The sequence below is a fragment of the Myxocyprinus asiaticus genome, chromosome 17 (assembly GCF_019703515.2).
Source record: "Myxocyprinus asiaticus isolate MX2 ecotype Aquarium Trade chromosome 17, UBuf_Myxa_2, whole genome shotgun sequence".
In the NCBI taxonomy this organism is placed as follows: Eukaryota; Metazoa; Chordata; class Actinopteri; order Cypriniformes; family Catostomidae; genus Myxocyprinus; species Myxocyprinus asiaticus.
In genome coordinates, this window is record NC_059360.1 from 44870537 (window position 1) to 44891034 (window position 20498).

Consider the following 20498-nt stretch of genomic DNA (forward strand, 5'->3'; position numbering starts at 1 on the left):
ATAGGGTTATAACAACACAGGGGTGAGTAAATAATGACTGAATTTTCATTTTTGGGTGAACTATCCCTTTAATTAAATCTGTCTTTGTACCCTTCTAGACAATCCAGCATACCATACAATCCCACGAATCAGCCATCAAATCTGTTATTGAGAAAGGAGATGCTCTTCTAGAAACAATCCGGGACCCGTCTATCAGTGAGAACATTGGCAAGCTAAAAACTGACTATCAAGATCTTTGCAATGATGCTAAGGTGCAGCCATACAAAAAACTAATAACTATTTCTATGTTTTTCATGGTGACCCTTTGATAACACATGTCTGCATGCATCAATGCTGGTCTAATATTGTTTTGTTGATTGTAGGTCCGTGTGCAGAGCTTGACAGAGGGTGTCAGAGAACATGAGGACTATAACAGTGAGCTACAGGAAGTGGAGAAGTGGCTGCTACAGATGTCCAGCAGATTGGTCACTTCTGATTCCATGCAAAGTGGAAATCTAGAGACCGCAACACAACAGCTAGCCAGACACAAGGTGCGTGTACTGTTGCACACAATTTTCAGTTTCCAGATGTACAATACACATGATTAATAAGGATCATATTTCTTTACATGATATTCCTGCAAGAAGTTAGACTGCAAAAATTCCAAGTTGCAGTAACTAAAACATTTTTATAGCCTTTTTTCTTTGTAGGGCACATGCCATATTTATATTGCACTATTTGTGCTTTCATATATTGTAAATTGTATGTTGTACATTGTATTAATATATATTATATAAATAAATAAATGTTATGTTATTTAAAATATATTTTCTTTGCTGCTTGAAGAAACAACATTTAATTGCCAGCAACTACTGTTGCTTGCTGCAGTGTTGGGCATTTTAATAAATGAATTTTGAATCGACTTTACCCTTTACCTACATAGGCAATAATGGAGGAGATAGCCGGCTTTGAGGAGCGTTTGAACAGTCTGAAAGAGAAAGGTGATCATCTCACCAGCAGTTGCTCAGAGCAAGTCCAGGCAAAGATCAGTCAACAGATCCAGGCTCACCAACAGGGAACCAGAGACAGTTATTCAGCTATCTGCAGCACAGCTCAGCGTGTGCGTACCACTGGCAATACTACATCTCATCACCATAAAACATGGTTTAATTGTGTACACTAATGTTTAACTTTGGTTCATCAGGTGTATCAGAGTCTGGACCGTGAGCTACAGAAGCATGTCAGCCATCAGGACACACTACAACAGTGTCAAACGTGGCTGTCCACTGTTCAAGAGGAGATCCAACTGCAGACACAGACTCCCTATGGCCTTCAAGAGGCTCTGAAACAGGTAAACAGCACAGAGTGCAAGGTATTGGGGTGATTCTATACTAATTGTTAAAGAAACACCTTAGAAATTGTCAGAACAGATTTATACAAAAATTATAATACAATTATATGTTTTTTAAGGTTACCAACAATTTATATAACCTCTTCAAACAGGAAGTAGTTCAAAAGTTGTTTCTGATTATTTTATAAAAGACATAACACAACAGAAAGAAGTGTTTAGGAAAAAATTTAAAGAGCTTTATAATGTTTATTAAGAATTTTCTATTTATTTTTTGTTATTTAGAAATTTATTTTGGCCAAAAAAAGGTCATGTGTAATTAAAATGGATACTTTTAAATGGTGAAAGTACTCTAAAAGTGTGGCTGTGGACATACAGTTCTTCTTTATTATGGCACATATTTTACAATTATTCTTTTAAATTATTCCGCTTTTTTATTTATGAAATGTAGAATAGTTGGACATAATTTATAGCACATATTGTGGAATGACCTGTTTTACATTTTAGTCATGTTGTATTTTCGGGAATGAGAAAGTATTATGTTATAAACATTTTGAATATTTACTTTACAGGTGAAACACTTTAGGGCCCTACAGGAACAGGCGAGCACTTACCTGGACCTGGTTTGTTCAGTATGTGATTTATCTGATGAAACTGTGAGAGGAACTGCTGCCAGAATACAGCAAACTAAAACAATGGTGAGATAATTTCCTGAGATTCAACCAATACAGCCTTTTGTTTTGCTTGAATATAACATTTCATTCATTCATTCAATGCCAGAAATCTTTGATAAATTATTGATAATATGATTATTGTTATTCTAAAATTATCTTCCATTTTACAGATTGAGGGGAGGATGTCCACGTCTCAAGAGCTTTCAGACAGTTGGAGGGAGATTAAGGAACAGAAGCAGGAACTGTTAACACTTTTTCAGGACATGGAACAGCAATTGCAAAGTCTTGTCAGGAGACCTTCTGAGCTCGAGCCCAAGATTGCTCAGAACATGCTGGATCAAGCAAAAGTAAAAATCTCCATCTGATCCTAATGAATGTGACAAATATGTTTCAAATCTCATATGTAGTTAAGGTTTTGTTATTCATTTAATGAAACATGAACTTTTTTATTTAAAAACAACATTAAATGACATTCACATCACATTTAACTTCCATAATGTGATGTACCTCCACTGAAGCAGAATGCTCTGTGGGAAATATTTAAATATTCAAATATTGGTAATTATTTTCCATGCGAACATGACTTTGGTTATGTCAGCAGAAAAAAAAATTTTTGTTTCTGATGTGGAGAATATTATTAGGTTTTGATGAAAGATTGTGACAACTGACTTTATTCTTTCTTTAGAATAATGTTCACTGATAAACCACAGAGATTTATTAAAAAATAGTCAATTTACAATGTATTTTTGCTTTTCTTCTGTGCTTATGTTGCCTTTAGGAGTTTGTCCAGCAGCTTCAAAGCAGACAGAGCACTCTGACTAAGATGACAGAGCTTGTGAGTAAGCTGACAGAAGGGAAAGAGTCTCCTGATCATACAGAGATTGGTCGACTGAGTCATGCATGGCTGGAACTGTGCCATCAGGCCAACAAACTGCAGGCTCAGAGGGGCGAAGATCTGCAGAGAACTAAAGAGTACCATGAATGCATCTGTGCCATGGAAGCCCTGTTTGAACACATGTCCAAAGAATGGGACAACCTGGCCAGGTACAACCATTATTCAGGATCTGGGCTCCAGACTAATATTTGAGGAGGTTGCAACGGTGCCACCAAGCTGTAGAACTTGGTGGCACCAGCACCAAATTTGGTAGCACTGGTGGGGCCATGGGGGGTTGGGTTCTGAGCCTATGAAATGAAAAACTTTAAGGCAGAAACTAATAATAAAAGTGATATTATTACCAGTCATATTGAATATTTTCCCCACTGAAATGCTCATTAAACAGTAAGGTGTTGTTTTGAGTTGGTATGCATATGTACATTTTCTGGTATTAACAACAGGAAGATTATCTACACCATCTATAAAAAGTTAAAAGTTAACACCTTATTTTTATAGGGATAAATTAGTCTGACAGTGCAGCTGAATTGGGACTCTTTTCCTGAGGTTATTGTTGATTCAAATTCAGTCATCTCTTGGAAATTTGAAGGCAAACAAAACCAGTTAAATTTCTCTTCAATCAGAGACCATTAGAAGAGAATGATAACTTATAAACCTTTGAAGACAGACCTACAGACCTTGTTGATCTATGATATATGCTCTACTGAAGGTATCAGCCCACGTTATTACAACTTCATTAAAAACAATTAGATGGCTGAAAAAGTGGGCCAACACTGTTGTGCTCTATTGAGCTTCCTACCTAGACATCTGTGGTGATGTGGGCGTGGCCGAGTGACGTGAGAGCAAGGCCGGGAGAGGAAGAACGGTAAGGATTGACACCTGTGGGAAATCACATCTAACAGCTGTTTTGTGTTGCAGTGAGAGCTGGAGGGGGATAAAAGGGCAGTCCAAACCGCCGGAGGAGAGAGAGAGAGTTGCATGCAGCAATGATTGTGTGTGCCATTATTTATGTTATGCTGAAAAGCAAATGTTGGTGTTACACTGAAAAGTGGAAAATAAAGACTCACGTTGGATCGTTTATCCGGCTCCCGCTTCCTCCTTTAAAGAAAGTAGCAAGAGATCTGTCACAGTGGTGCCGAATACCGGGATTAGGAGGAAGGAAACACCGTCATGGAGTCCTCGCCCTTAGCTGAAGTCATCAAGACTGTTGCCGCATCCACCAGATGCAGCATCAAGCCCTCCTGGACCTACGTGTGGAGCAGGAACAGCGTTTCCAGATCCTGATCCAAGCCCAGGCAGAGGACCGACAGGTATTACGGAGCCTGATGGCTCAGGGGAGTACTCCAGCAGCGACACTGGCCGCAGCCATGGCCATGGTCCACATCACGCTTGCGAAAATGGGGCCGCAAGATGAACCCAAAGACTTCATTGAGCTCTTCGAGTGGGCGGCTGAAGCATGGGCTGGCCCAACACCCAGTGGGCAGCCCAATTGCTGCCCTTGTTGTCCGGCAAAGCACAGCTTGCGGCCCAACAACTTCCGGTCGCGAGCATCCTGGAGTATGTGGACCTAAAGCAGGCCATCTTGCAGCGGGTTGGCCGCAATCCAGAACAACACTGGCAACGTTTCCGCACAGTACCGTTCGGCCAATTCGGTCGCCCGTTTGCCTTTGTCCAACAGCTCCGGGATGCCTGTCGAAGGTGGTTGCTGGCAGAGGATCGCGACGCCGGAGCTGTTATTGATCTTGTGGGACTGGAGCAGTTCGTCAGCAGGTTACCGAAAGGGTTGGCGGAGTGGGTCCAGTGCCATTGCCCGGCATCACTGACGGAGGCAATCCAGCTGGCTGAGGACCATTTGCCGGCGTATTCGGGGTCCGGCGAGCCCTCTTCTCTCTCTCTCTCTCTCTCTCTTTCTCTCTCCCTCTCTCTCCTCCCTCCTCCTCTCCTTCCCCTCATCCTGTTCCTATTCCCTGGAAACGGGGAATTATAACCCCAAAACTGGTTCCCTGGTCCCGTGTACCTTTCAACCCACCAGTTTTCCCTGACCCTCTCCACTCTCCCCCACAGGCTAGTGAATCTGCTGTCACGATGTGGGCATGAAGTCTGGGCTGGTCTGCTGGAGCTGCAGGGAGCCTGAGCACTTCCAGGACCAATGCCCTGTGATGGAGGTGGAGACATTGGTCTGAATCCCCGATGCGCCACAGGCCGCCCCCGATCGAGCAGGAGCATACCGGATACCTGTGAGTATTAAGAGGGGTACATACCAAGCCTTGGTGGATTCATGTTGTAACCAAACCTCCATTCACCAAAGCTTGGTTCAATCCGAGGCTTTGGATACAAGCCGGCGGGTGAAGGTAAGGTGTGTGCATGGGGATATTCAAAATTACCCTGAGTGATGGTCGGAAAAAGCATAGTGTCGATGCTTCGGTTAGTCCCCACCTCTTCCATCCACTAATTTTGGATATGAATTGGCTGGAATTTACAACTTTATTTAGGGGAATTTGTGTGGATGAGTCCTGTAAGTGTATCAGTGTGTGGTGTGTGATTCACTGGCTGGGAGACGGTGCCAGGGCCGTCTATGTTAGCTCCATGTCAGGATGATGCAAGGGAGTGGGAAGCAGTGGCTTTTCCCACCCTTAGAGGATTCCCTGCAGGGGATTTCCCTCTGGAGCAGATGCGAGACGAGACCCTTAGGTATGCCTTTGACCAAGTGAAAGTGATTGATGGTCAGTGCCTCCAGCCAGACATTGCACTCTCATACCCATATTTTTCAATTATTAAGGATCAATTGTATCGAGTGACGCAGGATACTCAGACAAAGGAGGATACAACACAATTGTTAATACCGAAGAGCCATCAGGAAATTCTATTCCAGATGGCTCATCATAATCCGATTTATTTTTAGGGCAGGAAAAAACACTAAATCATCTGATAGCCTGTTTCTATTGGCCGGGCATTCATGGGAATGTTCGCAGGTGGTGTGCGGCATGCCGTGAATGTCAGCTGGTGAATCCGGTGGCCACCCCAAAAGTGCCATTGTGCCCCCTTCCATTGATTGAGGTCCCCTTCGAAAGAATTGGCATGGACCTCATCGGGCCATTAGAGCGAACGGCACGTGGACATCGCTTTGTGTTGGTTCTGGTGGACTACGCAACACGATATACGGAAGCAGTGCCTCTGCGCAACATCTCAGCACGAAGTGTTGCGGAGGCACTCTTCAGAATTATCGCCCGAGTGGGGATTCTGAAAGAAATCCTCACTGATCAGGGCACTACGTTTATGTCACATACACTACGTGAACAGTACAAATGATTGGGGATTAAATCGATTCAGACCAGTGTTTACCACCCCCAAACGGACTGTTTGGTCAAATTATTTAATCATACCCTAAAGAATATGATTCGTAAGTTTGTGCACGAAGATGCTCGAAATTGGGACAAGTGGCTCAAGCCCCTATTATTTGCAGTATGAGTGGTCCCGCAAGCCTCCACGGGGTTCTCCCCATTTGAATTATTGTATGGGTCGAATTATTGTATTGACCGTGCGGTGTGCTCGACGTCCTATGGGAAAATTAAGTGGAGGGACCTTCAAACAGTAAAAACGAAATTCAATACATACTTGACCTGAGAGCAAACTCCACACACTGGAGCATTTGATCCAGGCTCAAGAACGTCAAAGCTGGCTGTATAATAGGGGTACTCGGCTACAGAAATTTACACTGGGAGATAAAGTCCATGTACTGCTCCCCACATCGAGCTCTAAATTACTCTAAAGTGGCAAGGGCCCGTTGAGGTCACACAGCAAGTGGAGATTTACCATCTCAATCTCCTAAAACCGTGGAGAGAGATGGTCCCCGTGACTTTGGCAATAGTACTTCTGGAGACGGAGGAGCTCGGACCGGAGGTGAACTTAAAAGCCGTAAGACCACCTCTCACCATCACAAGTCACAGAGGCTGCAAGGAGAATTCTCCGACATGTTCTCGCCTCCTCCCGGCCTTACAAATCTAATTGAGCACCATATCGAGAAAACCCCAAGGGGTAGTGGTATGTTTTTGTCCCTACCGATTACCTGAGCACAAAAAAGAAGTGGTTCGGGAAGAATTAAAGGCCATGCTAGATATGGGGGTAATAGAAGAATCCCATAGTGACTGGGCCAGCCCATTGGTGCTGGTTCCAAAGAGTGATGGCTCGGTTCTGTGTGGATTAAAGAATCCACAGTCAGTGTGGTGTCTAAATTTGAGTTGTACCCAATCCCTCAGATTGATGAACTGCTCGATCGATTAGGCGTGGCACGCTTTTATTCGACACTGGATTTAACAAAGGGATATTGGCAGATCCCCTTAACTCCCATGTTCCATGAAAAGACGGCATTTTGCACACCGTTTGGATTACAGCAATTTGTGACGCTTCCGTTCGGTTCGTTCAGGGCCCTGACTATGTTTCAGTGGCTCATGGACAGAATCCTCAGACTGCACGCTGCTTCTGGATGACATCATCGTTTTCAGTAATGATTGGCAGCGGCACCTGCAGCATCTGAAGGCTGTCCTGAGATCATTGAGATGGGTGGGACTCATGGCAAACCCAAAGAAGTGCACAATTGGGTGGGTGGAAGTACAGTATCTGGGCTTCCACTTGGGTCATGGGCAGGTGCGGCCCCAAATTGATAAGACTGCAGCGATTGCAGCCTGCCCTAGACCCAAGACCAAAAAGGAGGTGAGACAGTTCCTGGGGCTGGCTTGCTATTATCGTAGGTTTGTGCCTAATTATTTGACCAGTAGGCATTCATGCGGGTGAAAGCTGCACTTTGCACGGACCATTATTACACTCTCCTTATTTTTCTTTCCCTTTTATCTTGCAGAAGGATGCATGGTACAGGGGGTTGGGAGCAGTACTGTTCCAGATGGTGGAGGGGGAGGAGCACCCTGTGCTGTACATTAGTCTTAAACTCTCACTGAGGGAGACTAGGTACAGCACGATAGAGAAAGAGTGTTTGGCCATCAAGTGGGCAGTCCTCACCCTCCGGTACTATCTGTTGGGGCTTGCTTTCACCCCCTGTTCAGACCACGCCCCACTCAAGTGGCTCCATCGCATGAAGGATACCAATGCGCAGATCACCTGTTGGTATCTAGCTCGCCAGCCTTTTAAGTTTGAGGTGGTCCACAGGCCGGGGGCGCAGATGGCTGTTGCGGATTTCTTCTCCAGAAATGGGGGGAGTAAGTGACAGGCCGGATGGCTCCCTGGCCTGAGTCGGACAGAGGGGTATGTGGTGATGTAGGCTTGGCCGACATCTGTGGAGAGCGAGGCTGGGAGAGGAAGAATGGTAAGGATTGACATCTGTGAGAAATCACCTCTAACTGCTGTTTTGTGTTGCAGTGAGAGCTGGATGGGGATAAAAGGGCAGTCCAAACCACCAGAGGAGAAATAGAGAGACGCACACAGCAGTGATCGTGTGTGCCATTATTTATGTTATGCTGAAAAGCAAATGCTGGTGTTACACTAAAAAGTGGAAAAATAAAGACTCACGTTGGATCGTTTATCCGGCTCCCGCTTCCTCCTTTAAAGAAAGTAGCAAGAGATCTGTCACAACATCATAGTAGGAGATTTGTGTGGTGTGAGGAGTTACTGCATATGTAGAGTCTACCAAATAAGTTACTAATTAGGTCCCATTTAGGTTAGGATGCTGCCTTAGAAAGCAGCTTTCTATTTATGCATTAAAGAGCAAGGTAGTTCACTGGGTCACTGGGAACAAAGCTATTGTAATTTTTGCATACTGAATTGTGAATGATCTTTATCATACATTGCATTGCAAGCATTTGTATTTCCTTTAGTAATTTGTTTGTTCATAATCTTGTAGAACTGATGCTGAGAGCTCATCAGAACATTTGGAGGCTCTTCGAAACCTCTCCGTTGTCCTCAAAGAGAAGAAAAGCACTCTTGATGACCTCAAAGACCAGAAGCAAAAGGTGATGTACCATCTAAACCTGGATGACAAAGAGCTGGTGAAGGAGCAGATCAGCCACTTTGAGCAGCGATGGGCCCATCTGGAGAGCCTCATTGAGAGGAAGATCCAAGATTCCATTGTGACTCTTGAAGACATGGCCCAAATCGAGGCCCGCTTGAAGGAAGCTCGAGAATGGGCTGAGGAGCAGCAGCCTGCACTGTCTAAAGCCATGAAGATGAGCCCTCCACCTGAGCTGGCACAGAGTTTTCTCTTCGACCATCTCAGCATATGCAGTGAGCTGGAAGCCAAGCAGCTTCTACTGGCCCAAGCTATGAGTGATGCAGATAGAGTTTTAACACATTTGGGTCTTAATGAAAGGCAAAGACTGCAGCAATTGATCTCAGAAAGTCAAGCAGAGGTTGAGTTACTAAGCATCAAAGTGGCTCAACGTAGAAAACATCTAAGCAAAGCCTTCACCGAAAGGACCCAGTTCTTATTGGCTGTGAACCAAGCAATCACCTGGGTGCAACAGAATGAGAAGAAAGCACAGGCTGAGGAGTACATAGCCTTACTTCCTGATGACCTATCTAAGCAGGTAAGAACTTGCAGGAACATCCAGAGCAGCTTGAGGGCCTACCAGAGTGAGCTGACCTCCCTATGGTCCCAAGGATGGGATCTAATGAAAGACGCCACAGAGGAAGAGAAATCAGAGATGCTAAATAAACTCCAAGAACTCCAGAATATCTTTGAGGTCGCCCTTCAGAAGTGTAGCCAAAGGCTTCAGGAACTGGAGAAAGTTCAGGTAACGAGGAAATACTTCAAAGCAGATCTAGAGAAGATATGCCAGTGGTTGAAGCAAGCAGACATTGTGACATTCCCGGAGATAAACCTCATGAATGGAGACACGGAATTAAGCTCGCAGCTTACAAAGTACCAACAAATATTGGATCAAGCCATGGAATATGAGAATCTTCTTCTAACCGTGCAAAGAACGGGTCAAGAAATACTTCCCACTCTGAATGAAGTGGACCATTGTTACTTGGATGAGAAATTAATTGCTCTTCCTCAACAGTTCAATAATATACTGGCACTAGCCAAAGAGAAACAGGAGAAAATACAGCAAGCCATTCTTGCCCGGCAAGAGTATGCCTCCTTTATTGACATGACTCATAAAGCACTGAAAGAACTTGAGGAACAGTTCCACAACTTGGGAATGCAGTCTGTCAGCCTTAAGACAGAAGAAGTTGTTCATCTACAAGCAGATTACAAAGCGCTCCTGGAGGAGTTGACCAATCTTGGTCAAGCAGTCAGTGAGCTTAGCCAGAAAAAAGAGGGTTTTCGAAGCAGTGGTCAACCTTGGAGGCCCGAAGATATGACCCAACTGGTCAGCCTTTACAATGGACTCAAGAGATTGATCGAACAGAAGGTGGAACATCTTGACGACACTCTGGAATCATTTGAAGACCATCAAGCCATGGCAACGCAGGTTGACTCGGAGCTGAAGGCCACCAAAGAGCAGCTGGTCAAGGTCAATGCTGAGACGCAGTCAGCTGAGGAGCGATTGAAGAACTATCATGCCTTGGCTGCTAGTCTTCAAGGTGCCAGCTCTCATCTTACCCGACTCATGGAGCAGATGGATAACCTGGCATCTCACATAGATCAAGCTGCCCATGAGGCCTCAAAACAGCGGGTAACCTCTTGGCAGGATGAGCTTCAGTCCCTGCAGTCAGCTGTTGGGGAACTGATTGTTGAGTGCGAGAACAGGTTTGTGCAGAGTAAAGACTTTGAGACTGAAGTCAATCAAACCTTAAGTTGGCTGCAGCAAGTCAGAGATGAGCTTGGCTCTGCAGTGGTGGTTGATGTCAAGGTTGAGAAGGTCCAGGAGGAAATCAGGAAGCAACAGATCATGCAAGAGGAAGTCCAGTCGAGGTTGAGAATAGTAGCAGCTCTGAGCACGAGAGAGAAGCAGAAGTACACAAGTGCTAACGAACTTGTCCCTGCTCATGTGGACTCAAGTTTACAAGAGATGGCCAAGCTGGAAGCTGACGTTCAACGTGCCCTCAGCACTAAACAGGCAAGTTAATTATACAGTTTGTCTGAAATTCAAAGAATGGCACTATGATGCACTCAAAGCTGTCAGTGGAACCAAGACTATAATGGGTTGATGTGTTGCAGTGGTTCAAGAGTTGGGCTGGTAATCAGGAGGTTGTAGGTTCAAACCCAAGGTTGTAGGTGGATCCATGATCATTCACCATGTGACCCTAAAGTGCAACACACTGGTTCCAGAAGTAAAAATCCCATTAATTGTTTCCATAGGAGAATTGGTTATGAACAATATAAACCTTTAAAGACAGACCTACCTTGAGGTTCTCAGGGTTCTGAGGTTGTTAATAAATGTTATTTGCTCCTGTTTAAGCCATCAGTCCTCGTTATTTCAACGTAATAAAAAAAAGGTGTAATAGCTGAATTCCTGATAAAGAACCATACTACCCATGATCCTTTGGGGTAAAATACAACAATTAGAGAATCACTGCAAACAAACTGCAGCAAAAGAACTCTGCAGCGACCGCCCATTCCCATGACGCAACCAAGTCTCCCTACACCTTCAAACTACTTATATATTTGTGTAAACCTGAATATTTTGCAATATACTTTATATTTTTATATTTATATTTTTCCATAATTTTAAATTAAATTGCGTTATTCGCAATGCATCTTGGGATTGTTTTTAATTCCCTCATTAAAGACATTGAGGACACAGTCTTGTAATTTTGTCTTTTTGTCAGATTTTCAAATACTTTTTTGCTTGAAATCAAAGGTTGTAATGTTGTGATTAACCTCAAAGCTGGCTGGTTTGGTTCATGGCTTAGAACTCGTTTATGAAGGATTTTATGAAATCTCTATGGAAAAAATGAATGGGAAAAATACTTCTGGAACCAAGACGACTAAAAAATCGAGTGGCCATTGTTGCACTCTCGAGCAAGATGCTTATCTCCGATTGGACTGTCCCTGTAATTAGTACACTGAATGTTGCTTTGTCTACTAAATAAATCTACTAACTAAATAGAGCTATTATATTGAATGAAACTAAAAAAATAATTAAGACATTTTTGCTTGATGTTCTCCTAACTTAAGTCGGTTGCACATTGATTTTTGCCCATTATCCCGATTGTAAACACCTTTACAGTCATACTTAGCAGCTTATTCAATGTGCGCAAGTGTTGTGCGCATGACTGTTTATGTTTTTACATCAAAAACAGAGAATAATCTGATGATTTCAAATCTCATGTAAATGCTGTTTTCTTGCCTTGTCAGATTTTTGGAATAAGCAGATTTTCAGTAGTTATCAGCATATTGTTGTGCATGTAAACACACTTATTGTCGCACAGTGTGCCATGTATTTTTCCTAAGATCTCACTGGGATTATATCATACAGTCTGACAAGCAACAATCGGAATATACTGTGAAAATCGTACAGTGTGCATCTGGTGTAACCAACGTTTTTTTCTCTTTTAGATTACACTTGAGCAAGCTCTAGCCTTGTGTCAGAAGTATCACTCCAGAATGCAAATTGCATGTGAGTGGCTGGAGGACGCTGTGGGCTTCTTGCAGCAGGCCAGTCTCGGAGTTGATGTGGAGAACTATGAGGAATGCCTGAGGCAACAGGAAGATATTATGGCCACTGAGCAGGAGTTCCTAGGCATTCTTGAGGAGCTGGAATCTCTACCTCCTCAACTGGAGAACCTGGTCAACCCCACAGCCAAAGAACAGCTTCGACTCAGCGTAAAGTCTGCTCAGCAGAGAGGAGTGGAGGTCAGAGACCAGCTACAGTCTCACCAGGATATCTTACACAGGTAAAGTTCAGTACAGTGTGCAGTTTTCCAGAAATTCTGTGATATTCCAGGTTTTGTCTTGCCGGTTAACAAGACAAAAATACTCATTAAGAATAGGATTTTATTGTGTTGATTCTCAAGTAAATGTATCTAGATTTAAGGTTTTTAGATTTTTTTATTTTATTTTTTTACTGAAAATTGAGTAAAACAAAAATACTAAAAAGCATATTAAGAGAGAATTTTTTGTAGTGAACCAATTTCATCAACCAAATTTTACAAGTTTCAGGTAGACCAGCACCAAACCAGCATATATCAGCCTGCAACAACATGTTGTTTTAGTTTGTTCTTGGCCTGAATTATAATTACAATTATAATGTGCCTTTTCAGCTGTGTTGCCCAATGGAATGCTTATCAGGAGGCCAGACAGACAGTCATTGAGCTGATGAATGAAGCAGAGAAAAAACTAACAGAGTTCTCCACAGCCAAGGCTGCAACGAGCCAAGAAGCCGAGGAGAAACTCAGGAGTCATAAGGTGAGCTAAGCATGCAAAATGGATTCTCTCTCTAGTAGTCAACTGCTTAAAGGCATAGTTTACCCCAAAAGGAAAATTCTGTCATCACCCTAATGTTGTTTTCAAAACCTGCATGACTTTTTCTTCTGTTGAACAAAAAACATGTCAGGCACAATGACAGCCTCAGTCACCATTCACTTTCATGGAATGAACAAAAAAATGCAATGAAAGAGAATGGTGATTGTTGCTGTCATTCTGCCTATGGAAATTTGTTTGGTTTTCCATGGAAAGAAGAAAATCATACATTAGAATTTATATGATTAAGCATTTCAAAACTGTCTTTATCTTTGGCATGCAGTCGTTGGTCTCCATGGTGAACAGTTTCCAGGAAAAGCTGACTGGTTTGGAGGAACAAGCATCCCAGTTAGAGCTGATTGGAAGTGACGCTAGTAAAGCCACCATCAGTCGCTCCATGACCACAGTGTGGCAGCGCTGGACCAGGTTACGCAGTGTAGCACGAGGCCAGGAGAGGGTGCTGGAGGACACAGCTCACGAATGGAGGACGTTCAGAGAAAAAGTGCAGTTTCACTCTAAATTTCTTGTGATGCCCATAACCAAACTCCCCATTTTGATGTTGCATGCTTTGAGGTGCCTAAGGTGGTTTGCTGGTTTTCCAGCCTGACCAAGCTGGTTAGGCTGGTCTGTTTTGATGGTTTTAGATGGATTTGAGGCAGCTGTGGGCTGATTAGAAGACAAGCTGGCTAACTTAAGGAAATATTATTGCTATATACCAGATTGTTGAATCTTGTGTTTTTCTAATGTTTTGTTGGTGCTTAACATTGATATTTGACAGTAAATCAAACAGTAAATGTAAACAAACACACTTCTCTCCTTTTTTCAATTAAGAAATCTGTGACATCTGTTAACCTTTTGGGCATGTGTCATTCAGATGATGAAGGTGAGGGCTGTAACAGAAGAACTGAAGGCTCGTGTCCCTGATTGCACCGCTGAAAAAGCCTCCAAAGCCACACTACAGTCACATATGGACCAGTATGAGCTGGTCTCTCAGGATCTGGAGAGGGAGCTGTCTTCTCTAACACTCTTACGTCAGTACGCTCTAAGCCTGCTACATGATGTGGAGGTGTCTGTGCAAACAGCTGATCATGAAAAGTTGCTCAGTGTGAAGGAAATGAAAGCTGTTCAAGATCAGCTTGAGAGGTGAGTAACGTTTCTCCCAGCCAGTGCATTTGGACATGCACAGATGTAGACATTTTGGCCAATACGATGGCTGAAATAATCATTTGTATACTGTTTTTGTTGTTTTTTTAAAACTGCTTTTGCACTTAAGATCCAGTCTAGAATTGGAATTAGTCCTCAAAACATTATATTGTACAATTGAAAAGATGGATTACTGTTTAGTACTTTTGAAACCTGCCATAGAAGATGGATATACGGTTTGAGATGGAAAAAATAAGCCATGATATTTTCGAATTGGTTAAATGTTGACCAGTTTAACCCTTGTTTCCTGTAGTCTACTGCAGAAAGCCAGGACAGGCAAGAGTCGAGTTCTGCAGGAACTGTCAGACAGAGAGGGTGTGGAGAGAGGACTCAGTCTGGTCAAGAGCTGGATCCAGGACTCTAGAGAGCTTTTGCTAAATCCCACATCTGATCTGGACATTCTGACACAAGAACTGGAGGTGTCTTATCCTTCTCTTACCGTTTTTCACTAATTTGAACAATGGCTTTGTTTAAAATGGAATACTAGTGTGCTGCTTATTGCATACTCTGCAGCATTTCATGTATACTGCTTACTATTTTTAAACAAAGGTATAACAGTATGCAACTAGAAATATTTCCGCTTCTGGTTCATAATAGTAGTATGGTAGTATGGAGTAGTGTGCAATTCCAAACATACCCATTGTCTTAACCAATATGCAGTTATGATAAGCTATGGTATATCTATTAAGATATCTGGGCCGACTTATTCTTAATTTTATTTTCTGTGTACAGGTGATGCATGGAGAGCTGATCACTCACCGTCAGAATGTAGACAAGATTGCAGAACAGCAGCAGAGTAAATACTTAGACCTGTACACCATTCTACCATCAGAGATCTCCATGCAACTGGCTGAAGTGTCCCTGGCCCTGGGATCCATTGAGGATCAGGTTCATATTTTGCCTTAGTCTGCATTTTTCCCCGTATGAATGAATTCAAACTGAATTAAAAGTAGGGGTGCAACGAGCTGAACATTTTTGGGCGATTCTGATTTTAACACAAAACTACAGGCTGATACTGATTTTTTGCCGCTTACCTTATTTTGTCTTTAGATTTTACTTTGGAATTATGCTTTAAAAATCTACAAAGAGTTCCAAAAGCTGTTTTACTGTTCTAACAATAAATAATTTCTATTGAATATGGATTGGATCTGTTGAATACATGACAGGCCAACATTTTAAAGAGAGCCAAAATGAAGATGAGATAAAAAAATACAAGTAAAGATGCAAAAAATAACTAAATATTATAACATGATGATTGATATGAAAAAAAGTTTATTTGTACTTCTAAAACATTTTTACACTTCTGTTTTTGCAGTTTAATACAACAGAACATTACAACAGAAATAGAACATTACAAATTCCTTCTATGCATATGTTCGGCAATTCTATGGAAATGTCAACAACATCATGAAAACATAAAAAGTTTTAACCAAAGGAACAAAAACTCCTTTTAAATTCTCTATTATAGTGGTAAAATAAATAAAGGATAAGGCCATCCAGAACACTAGAGGGTGCCGCTTGCTCACACAGAGCTGTATGGAGCACTGAATGCAGACTATATTTTAAAACGCAGCCTTTTAGGGTTTAGTAATAGAGCAAGGCAATATTGCGATTTCAATCTTAATTCAATCAATAATGCAACATTAATGGATATCATACCGATGTATCAAAAGTCTTCTACACATTGTGACTTATTATTTCTGGGTTGTGCATTTGACTTCAGAGTTTTTACAACATGTGTTCCTTATTAATTATAAATAAACCATTGTTTTTCATATCAGTGTCTTCATGCTTATAGCTTATAACCGATATGCCGATGGTTTTAATTTGGTCAATAATTGGCCAATAAATATTGGCAGCCGAGACATCGGTGCATCCCTAATTAAAAGTAATTTCCTTCTTGATAAATTCTATACCATTAGGTTCAAGCCAAAGAGAGAGACATCCAGAAGACCAGAGTTATCAAAGAAGAGTTCAATTCCAGAATCCATGACGTATCTGAAAAAATGAAAGCCATTTCTACGACTCTGAAGGAAAAAGCCACTGATATCGATCAGGCAAAAGATGAAGCCAGAGTATGTGTTGCATACTAATTATGTTTGTTATGATAACTTTGTGATTTTGCTTTGTACATTTTTATATTTTAAAGGGATTTTCTACAAACAAATATTTCTTGACTGTCTGGAATGACAGAGTACTTTGATTTCACTATCTTCTAGCATATTTGCGATGAGCTTGACATTTGTGGAAGAACTCTAGCTGAACTTGATGCTGCGGTCCAAGACTTTGGTCACCGTAACCCTATTATATCCAGACAGCTGGGTGATGCCGTCGCTAAATTACGAGAAATCCATCATCACACTCTTCGACTGGCAGAGTATAAGACCATATGGCTGAAAAAGGTAAAAGGACATATAATGTTTTATTTGTGAAGTATATTCAAGACAGATACTCTCTCAAAATAACATAAACTTAGTTTTGATGTGGAAACTGCTAATTGAAAAACATATAAACATATCTAAGGGATTGTATGTGATGTGTCTGTGTTGTCTTCCCTCAAGGCTGATGCCCATCTAGATGAATACAATGAGATGTTTGAGTTCATTGTGAAGTGGACAGAGAAAGCCAGGAGTCTAGTGAAGGCCAACATAATCTGGAACTCTTCATCGCACCTGCAGGAGCAGATCAGAATATATCAGGTGAACTACATATCACAGAAATATCCTTTTTGTTTAATATAAAGATAGATACTCTTCTGTGCAGTTGGCAATCAAGTAACACTGTAGCACTTAGCGGGTGAAATTGACCCGGCTCGTTAAATCGCACTTTGCACATTTTCCACCCAACAACTGTTTTATTATCTATAACCAACCTATAACTAATTTACAAATGTAAAATTTACTAAATTTACATAAAGTAAATGCTCCAAATTTCCATTGCAATATATACAGTATGTATGTACTGTATATATTCACGTGTGTTTGTGTGTGTGTGTGTGTGTGTGTGTGTGAAGTGTGATGGACAGCTAAGAGAGAGAGAAGAGTGTGTGTATGGGTGGGTGGGTGTTAAAATCAGCTCCACGGAGGACATTATGAAGTTTCAGGCTGAAAAGTTGAAGTTAAGATTATGTAAAATAGTTTTAAAATTTAAAACGGGTCAAATTGACCCGTAACTGCATTCAAAGGTTAAAGTAAAAAAAAGAAAAAGAAAAGAGCCTTTTTTTAACGTGTGCCCTTTTGTCCCTGCAGTCTGTTCTGCGTGAGTCGCGTGAGCTTCATGGGGACCTGGAAGCGATGCAGGAGAAGGTGGAGATCCTTGCTGAGACGCTGCAGGTGGAGGCCATGGGTCAGCAGGTGTCAGAACTGAGCCGGCACACTGAAGAACTGGAGCAGAGCATCAGATCACGACTGCAAAGTCTACAGGATGCAGCAAAGGTCAGGATGCATCAGACCTCTAACTCTGTTTCGATTTGAATATTAGATATTTTATTCATTTAATTTGACACTATACTGTAGAACTTTCACTAGCTTATCCTGACTGTCCTTTGCGTTTCACACTGTAGGACATGGAGAGGTTTGAGGGTGAAGTGAAGACCCTGCATGTTTCTTTGGAACAGGTCCAAGCCACTCTCACGTCTCCAGAACTGGCCCGACTGAGTCTTAAAGAACAACTAACTCAAAGACAGGTAACACTGTATGCCTCTGGAGGTTCCTCATCCGTTTCCAGTTACCCTTTTTCACTTCTTTGAAAATTCTAGTGTACTGCTTACTATGCACTACATACTATTTTTTAAAATAATTTCTTTGGGCATTTTGCCATTTTTTATTAATAGACAGTAGTATAGAGACAGGAAATTAAAGGTGGAGAGAGAATTGACCAGGATGGGAACATGACTGAGGGCACACTTTGCTCTTTTTCAGCGTTTGCTAACTGACATGGAGAACTTCAAGCAGCAGGTAGAGGCGGTACAGGAGTGTCAGAGCGCTCTGAGAGTTCCTGAGGAGGTGGTCAACAGTCTATCCATCTGTCGCACTGCTCTGTGTCTACAGCAGGAAGCCAGCCAACTGCAGCACACCGCCATACAGCAGTGCAACATCCTGCAGGTAGAGGGAGCTGTTGTAACACTCACTAAGAGACTGCTAACTTTTACCAAATACTTGTTAGAAAATCCTGTATCAAGGGTTCTATGCTTATGGCTTTATTAGGCTTTTTATCAAGTTCTGTGCTTGTTTTACAATCTGTAAAATGTGATTTATAAAATATAGAGATGTATGCAAACGTGTGTTTTTACAATAAATTATAATGAACAATTTTGCATAAGTAATATGTCTATGTGTGGGTCATGATTTGCTAATTTTGTGGGAGGCAAATGTCTCCAGATTGACTGTAAAACCCAAACAAAGGTTTAGGTTTGTATTCATTATAATTAGCTTAACTGAAGAACAAAAAAAGTCAAGTAAGAAGTTTCCTCCCTAATAAAAAAAGAAATGTGTGTGTGTTACCCTCATTTAGGAGGCAGTGGTACAGTATGAGCAGTACGAACAGGAAGTGAAGAATCTGCAGGCCATGATTGAAGATGCTCATCGGGTCATTCAGGATCAGCCTGTGAACACCAGCAACATCCAAGAGCTGCAGGCACAGATTCACCATCATGAGGTGACATGAAGATTCAGCTCTAGAGATGCCACACTTTACTTTACATTCTTGGTTTTGATCTATTTTCTTTCCTATTGAGTGTTTGTGGTTCTTGCAATAACCTGCAATGGAACATAGTGACACATCTCAAGTGTTCTGTTTACATACATTAATTAAACATTGATAGATTGGCCAGACCGATTATTTGGCTGATATTTGGTCATTTCAAAAATTATCAACATGGGACGATAACCATGCCTGCTCAGCTAAATAAAGTCTGCCTGTTCCAAAATGTTACTACGGTCTTGCCAGTGGAACATTCTCTTTTCAAATATGGTTAAATATATTAAATATATTTTTAAATATATTAAAAAAATTATCTTTTTTATATATTAAATGACATTTTTTCTTTTAATTTGAGCAATTTTGTATACATCTCATTTGCTAACATTAAATTGCAAAAAATATATTGATATATAGACATTAAATGTACTGTACAGTATGTTAGTGTAAGGGGGTTCAGTGGAAAGGAGGAGGCGAGAACCGGCTTGACAACTTAAATAATAATTTAATGAACAACTTAACCAAGAACACACAAACATAACCACACACAGGGCAGCTGCCTGTAATTCTCTCTCTCTCTCGAACTGTTGTCCCCAGCCGCATTTATCCCTCGCGCGCCCCATCAGGCTGATTGGGGACCGGGCATGCATCATTCCAGCCCGGCCCCGCCCTCCTCGGCTCTACAGTTAGTCATATTGGTCATCAGCCTCTCTGCCCTCTAGATACCAGTATTGGCAAAACAAATAAAAATTATAATAATTTTTTATATATATATATATATATATATATATATATATATATATATATATATATATATATATATATATATATTAGTACTGGGAAATTTAACTCGTTAATTTCTGCGATTACTAGTTGACTGTTTAACGTGTTAAAAAAAATCTTAACTAGTGTCAAAAGTGAAACTGGGCCACAAAAGATAATAGTTTTTAGATCTTTATCTTCAGCAAATGTCAGCGTTCAGTTTGTTTTATATCTCTATGTATAATAATGCATTGCCAGTGTACACTTATGTTTATCTTAAAGGTGCAATATGTAACATATTTACTGTACTGAAGCATAAAATTATCATAATATGTTATCAGAGATTTAGGAAACATGCTAAGTTGAAATACAGGCTTCTCTGAAAACAATGCTACAGCCAGTATATTCTACTTTGAAATGTCCATTCCGGGCCGGAATTTCTGTTTGTGTTTTGGCCTGTGTGATCCCGCCCACTCCCCATTTCCAAATAGTATTTCGAAACCCTGGGTTGCCAGATTTGAAACAAGTTAGCGGGAAAACACAGTGCGCTTCAGCCATGGAAGCCAGCAATACATCTAGCTAACA

At 41.5% G+C, this 20498-nt stretch overlaps 1 protein-coding gene across 8 annotated transcripts in view; it reads left to right on the forward strand.

The window, feature by feature from the left end:
- Positions 1-20498, forward strand: part of LOC127454806 (nesprin-1-like) — a 186190-nt gene that overhangs the window by 99843 nt on the left and 65849 nt on the right. For all 8 annotated transcript variants that reach the window (XM_051722237.1, XM_051722230.1, XM_051722233.1 and 5 more), the window contains 21 exons: positions 99-251; positions 363-530; positions 923-1099; positions 1184-1330; positions 1900-2025; positions 2172-2348; positions 2780-3045; positions 8745-10905; positions 12348-12685; positions 13052-13196; positions 13534-13752; positions 14125-14393; positions 14707-14872; positions 15186-15341; positions 16376-16528; positions 16673-16855; positions 17015-17152; positions 17702-17887; positions 18016-18138; positions 18374-18556; positions 18966-19109. In XM_051722237.1, coding sequence (XP_051578197.1) covers positions 99-251; positions 363-530; positions 923-1099; positions 1184-1330; positions 1900-2025; positions 2172-2348; positions 2780-3045; positions 8745-10905; positions 12348-12685; positions 13052-13196; positions 13534-13752; positions 14125-14393; positions 14707-14872; positions 15186-15341; positions 16376-16528; positions 16673-16855; positions 17015-17152; positions 17702-17887; positions 18016-18138; positions 18374-18556; positions 18966-19109 — 5778 coding nt within the window. The remainder of the gene's footprint in view (positions 1-98; positions 252-362; positions 531-922; positions 1100-1183; positions 1331-1899; positions 2026-2171; positions 2349-2779; positions 3046-8744; positions 10906-12347; positions 12686-13051; positions 13197-13533; positions 13753-14124; positions 14394-14706; positions 14873-15185; positions 15342-16375; positions 16529-16672; positions 16856-17014; positions 17153-17701; positions 17888-18015; positions 18139-18373; positions 18557-18965; positions 19110-20498) is intronic.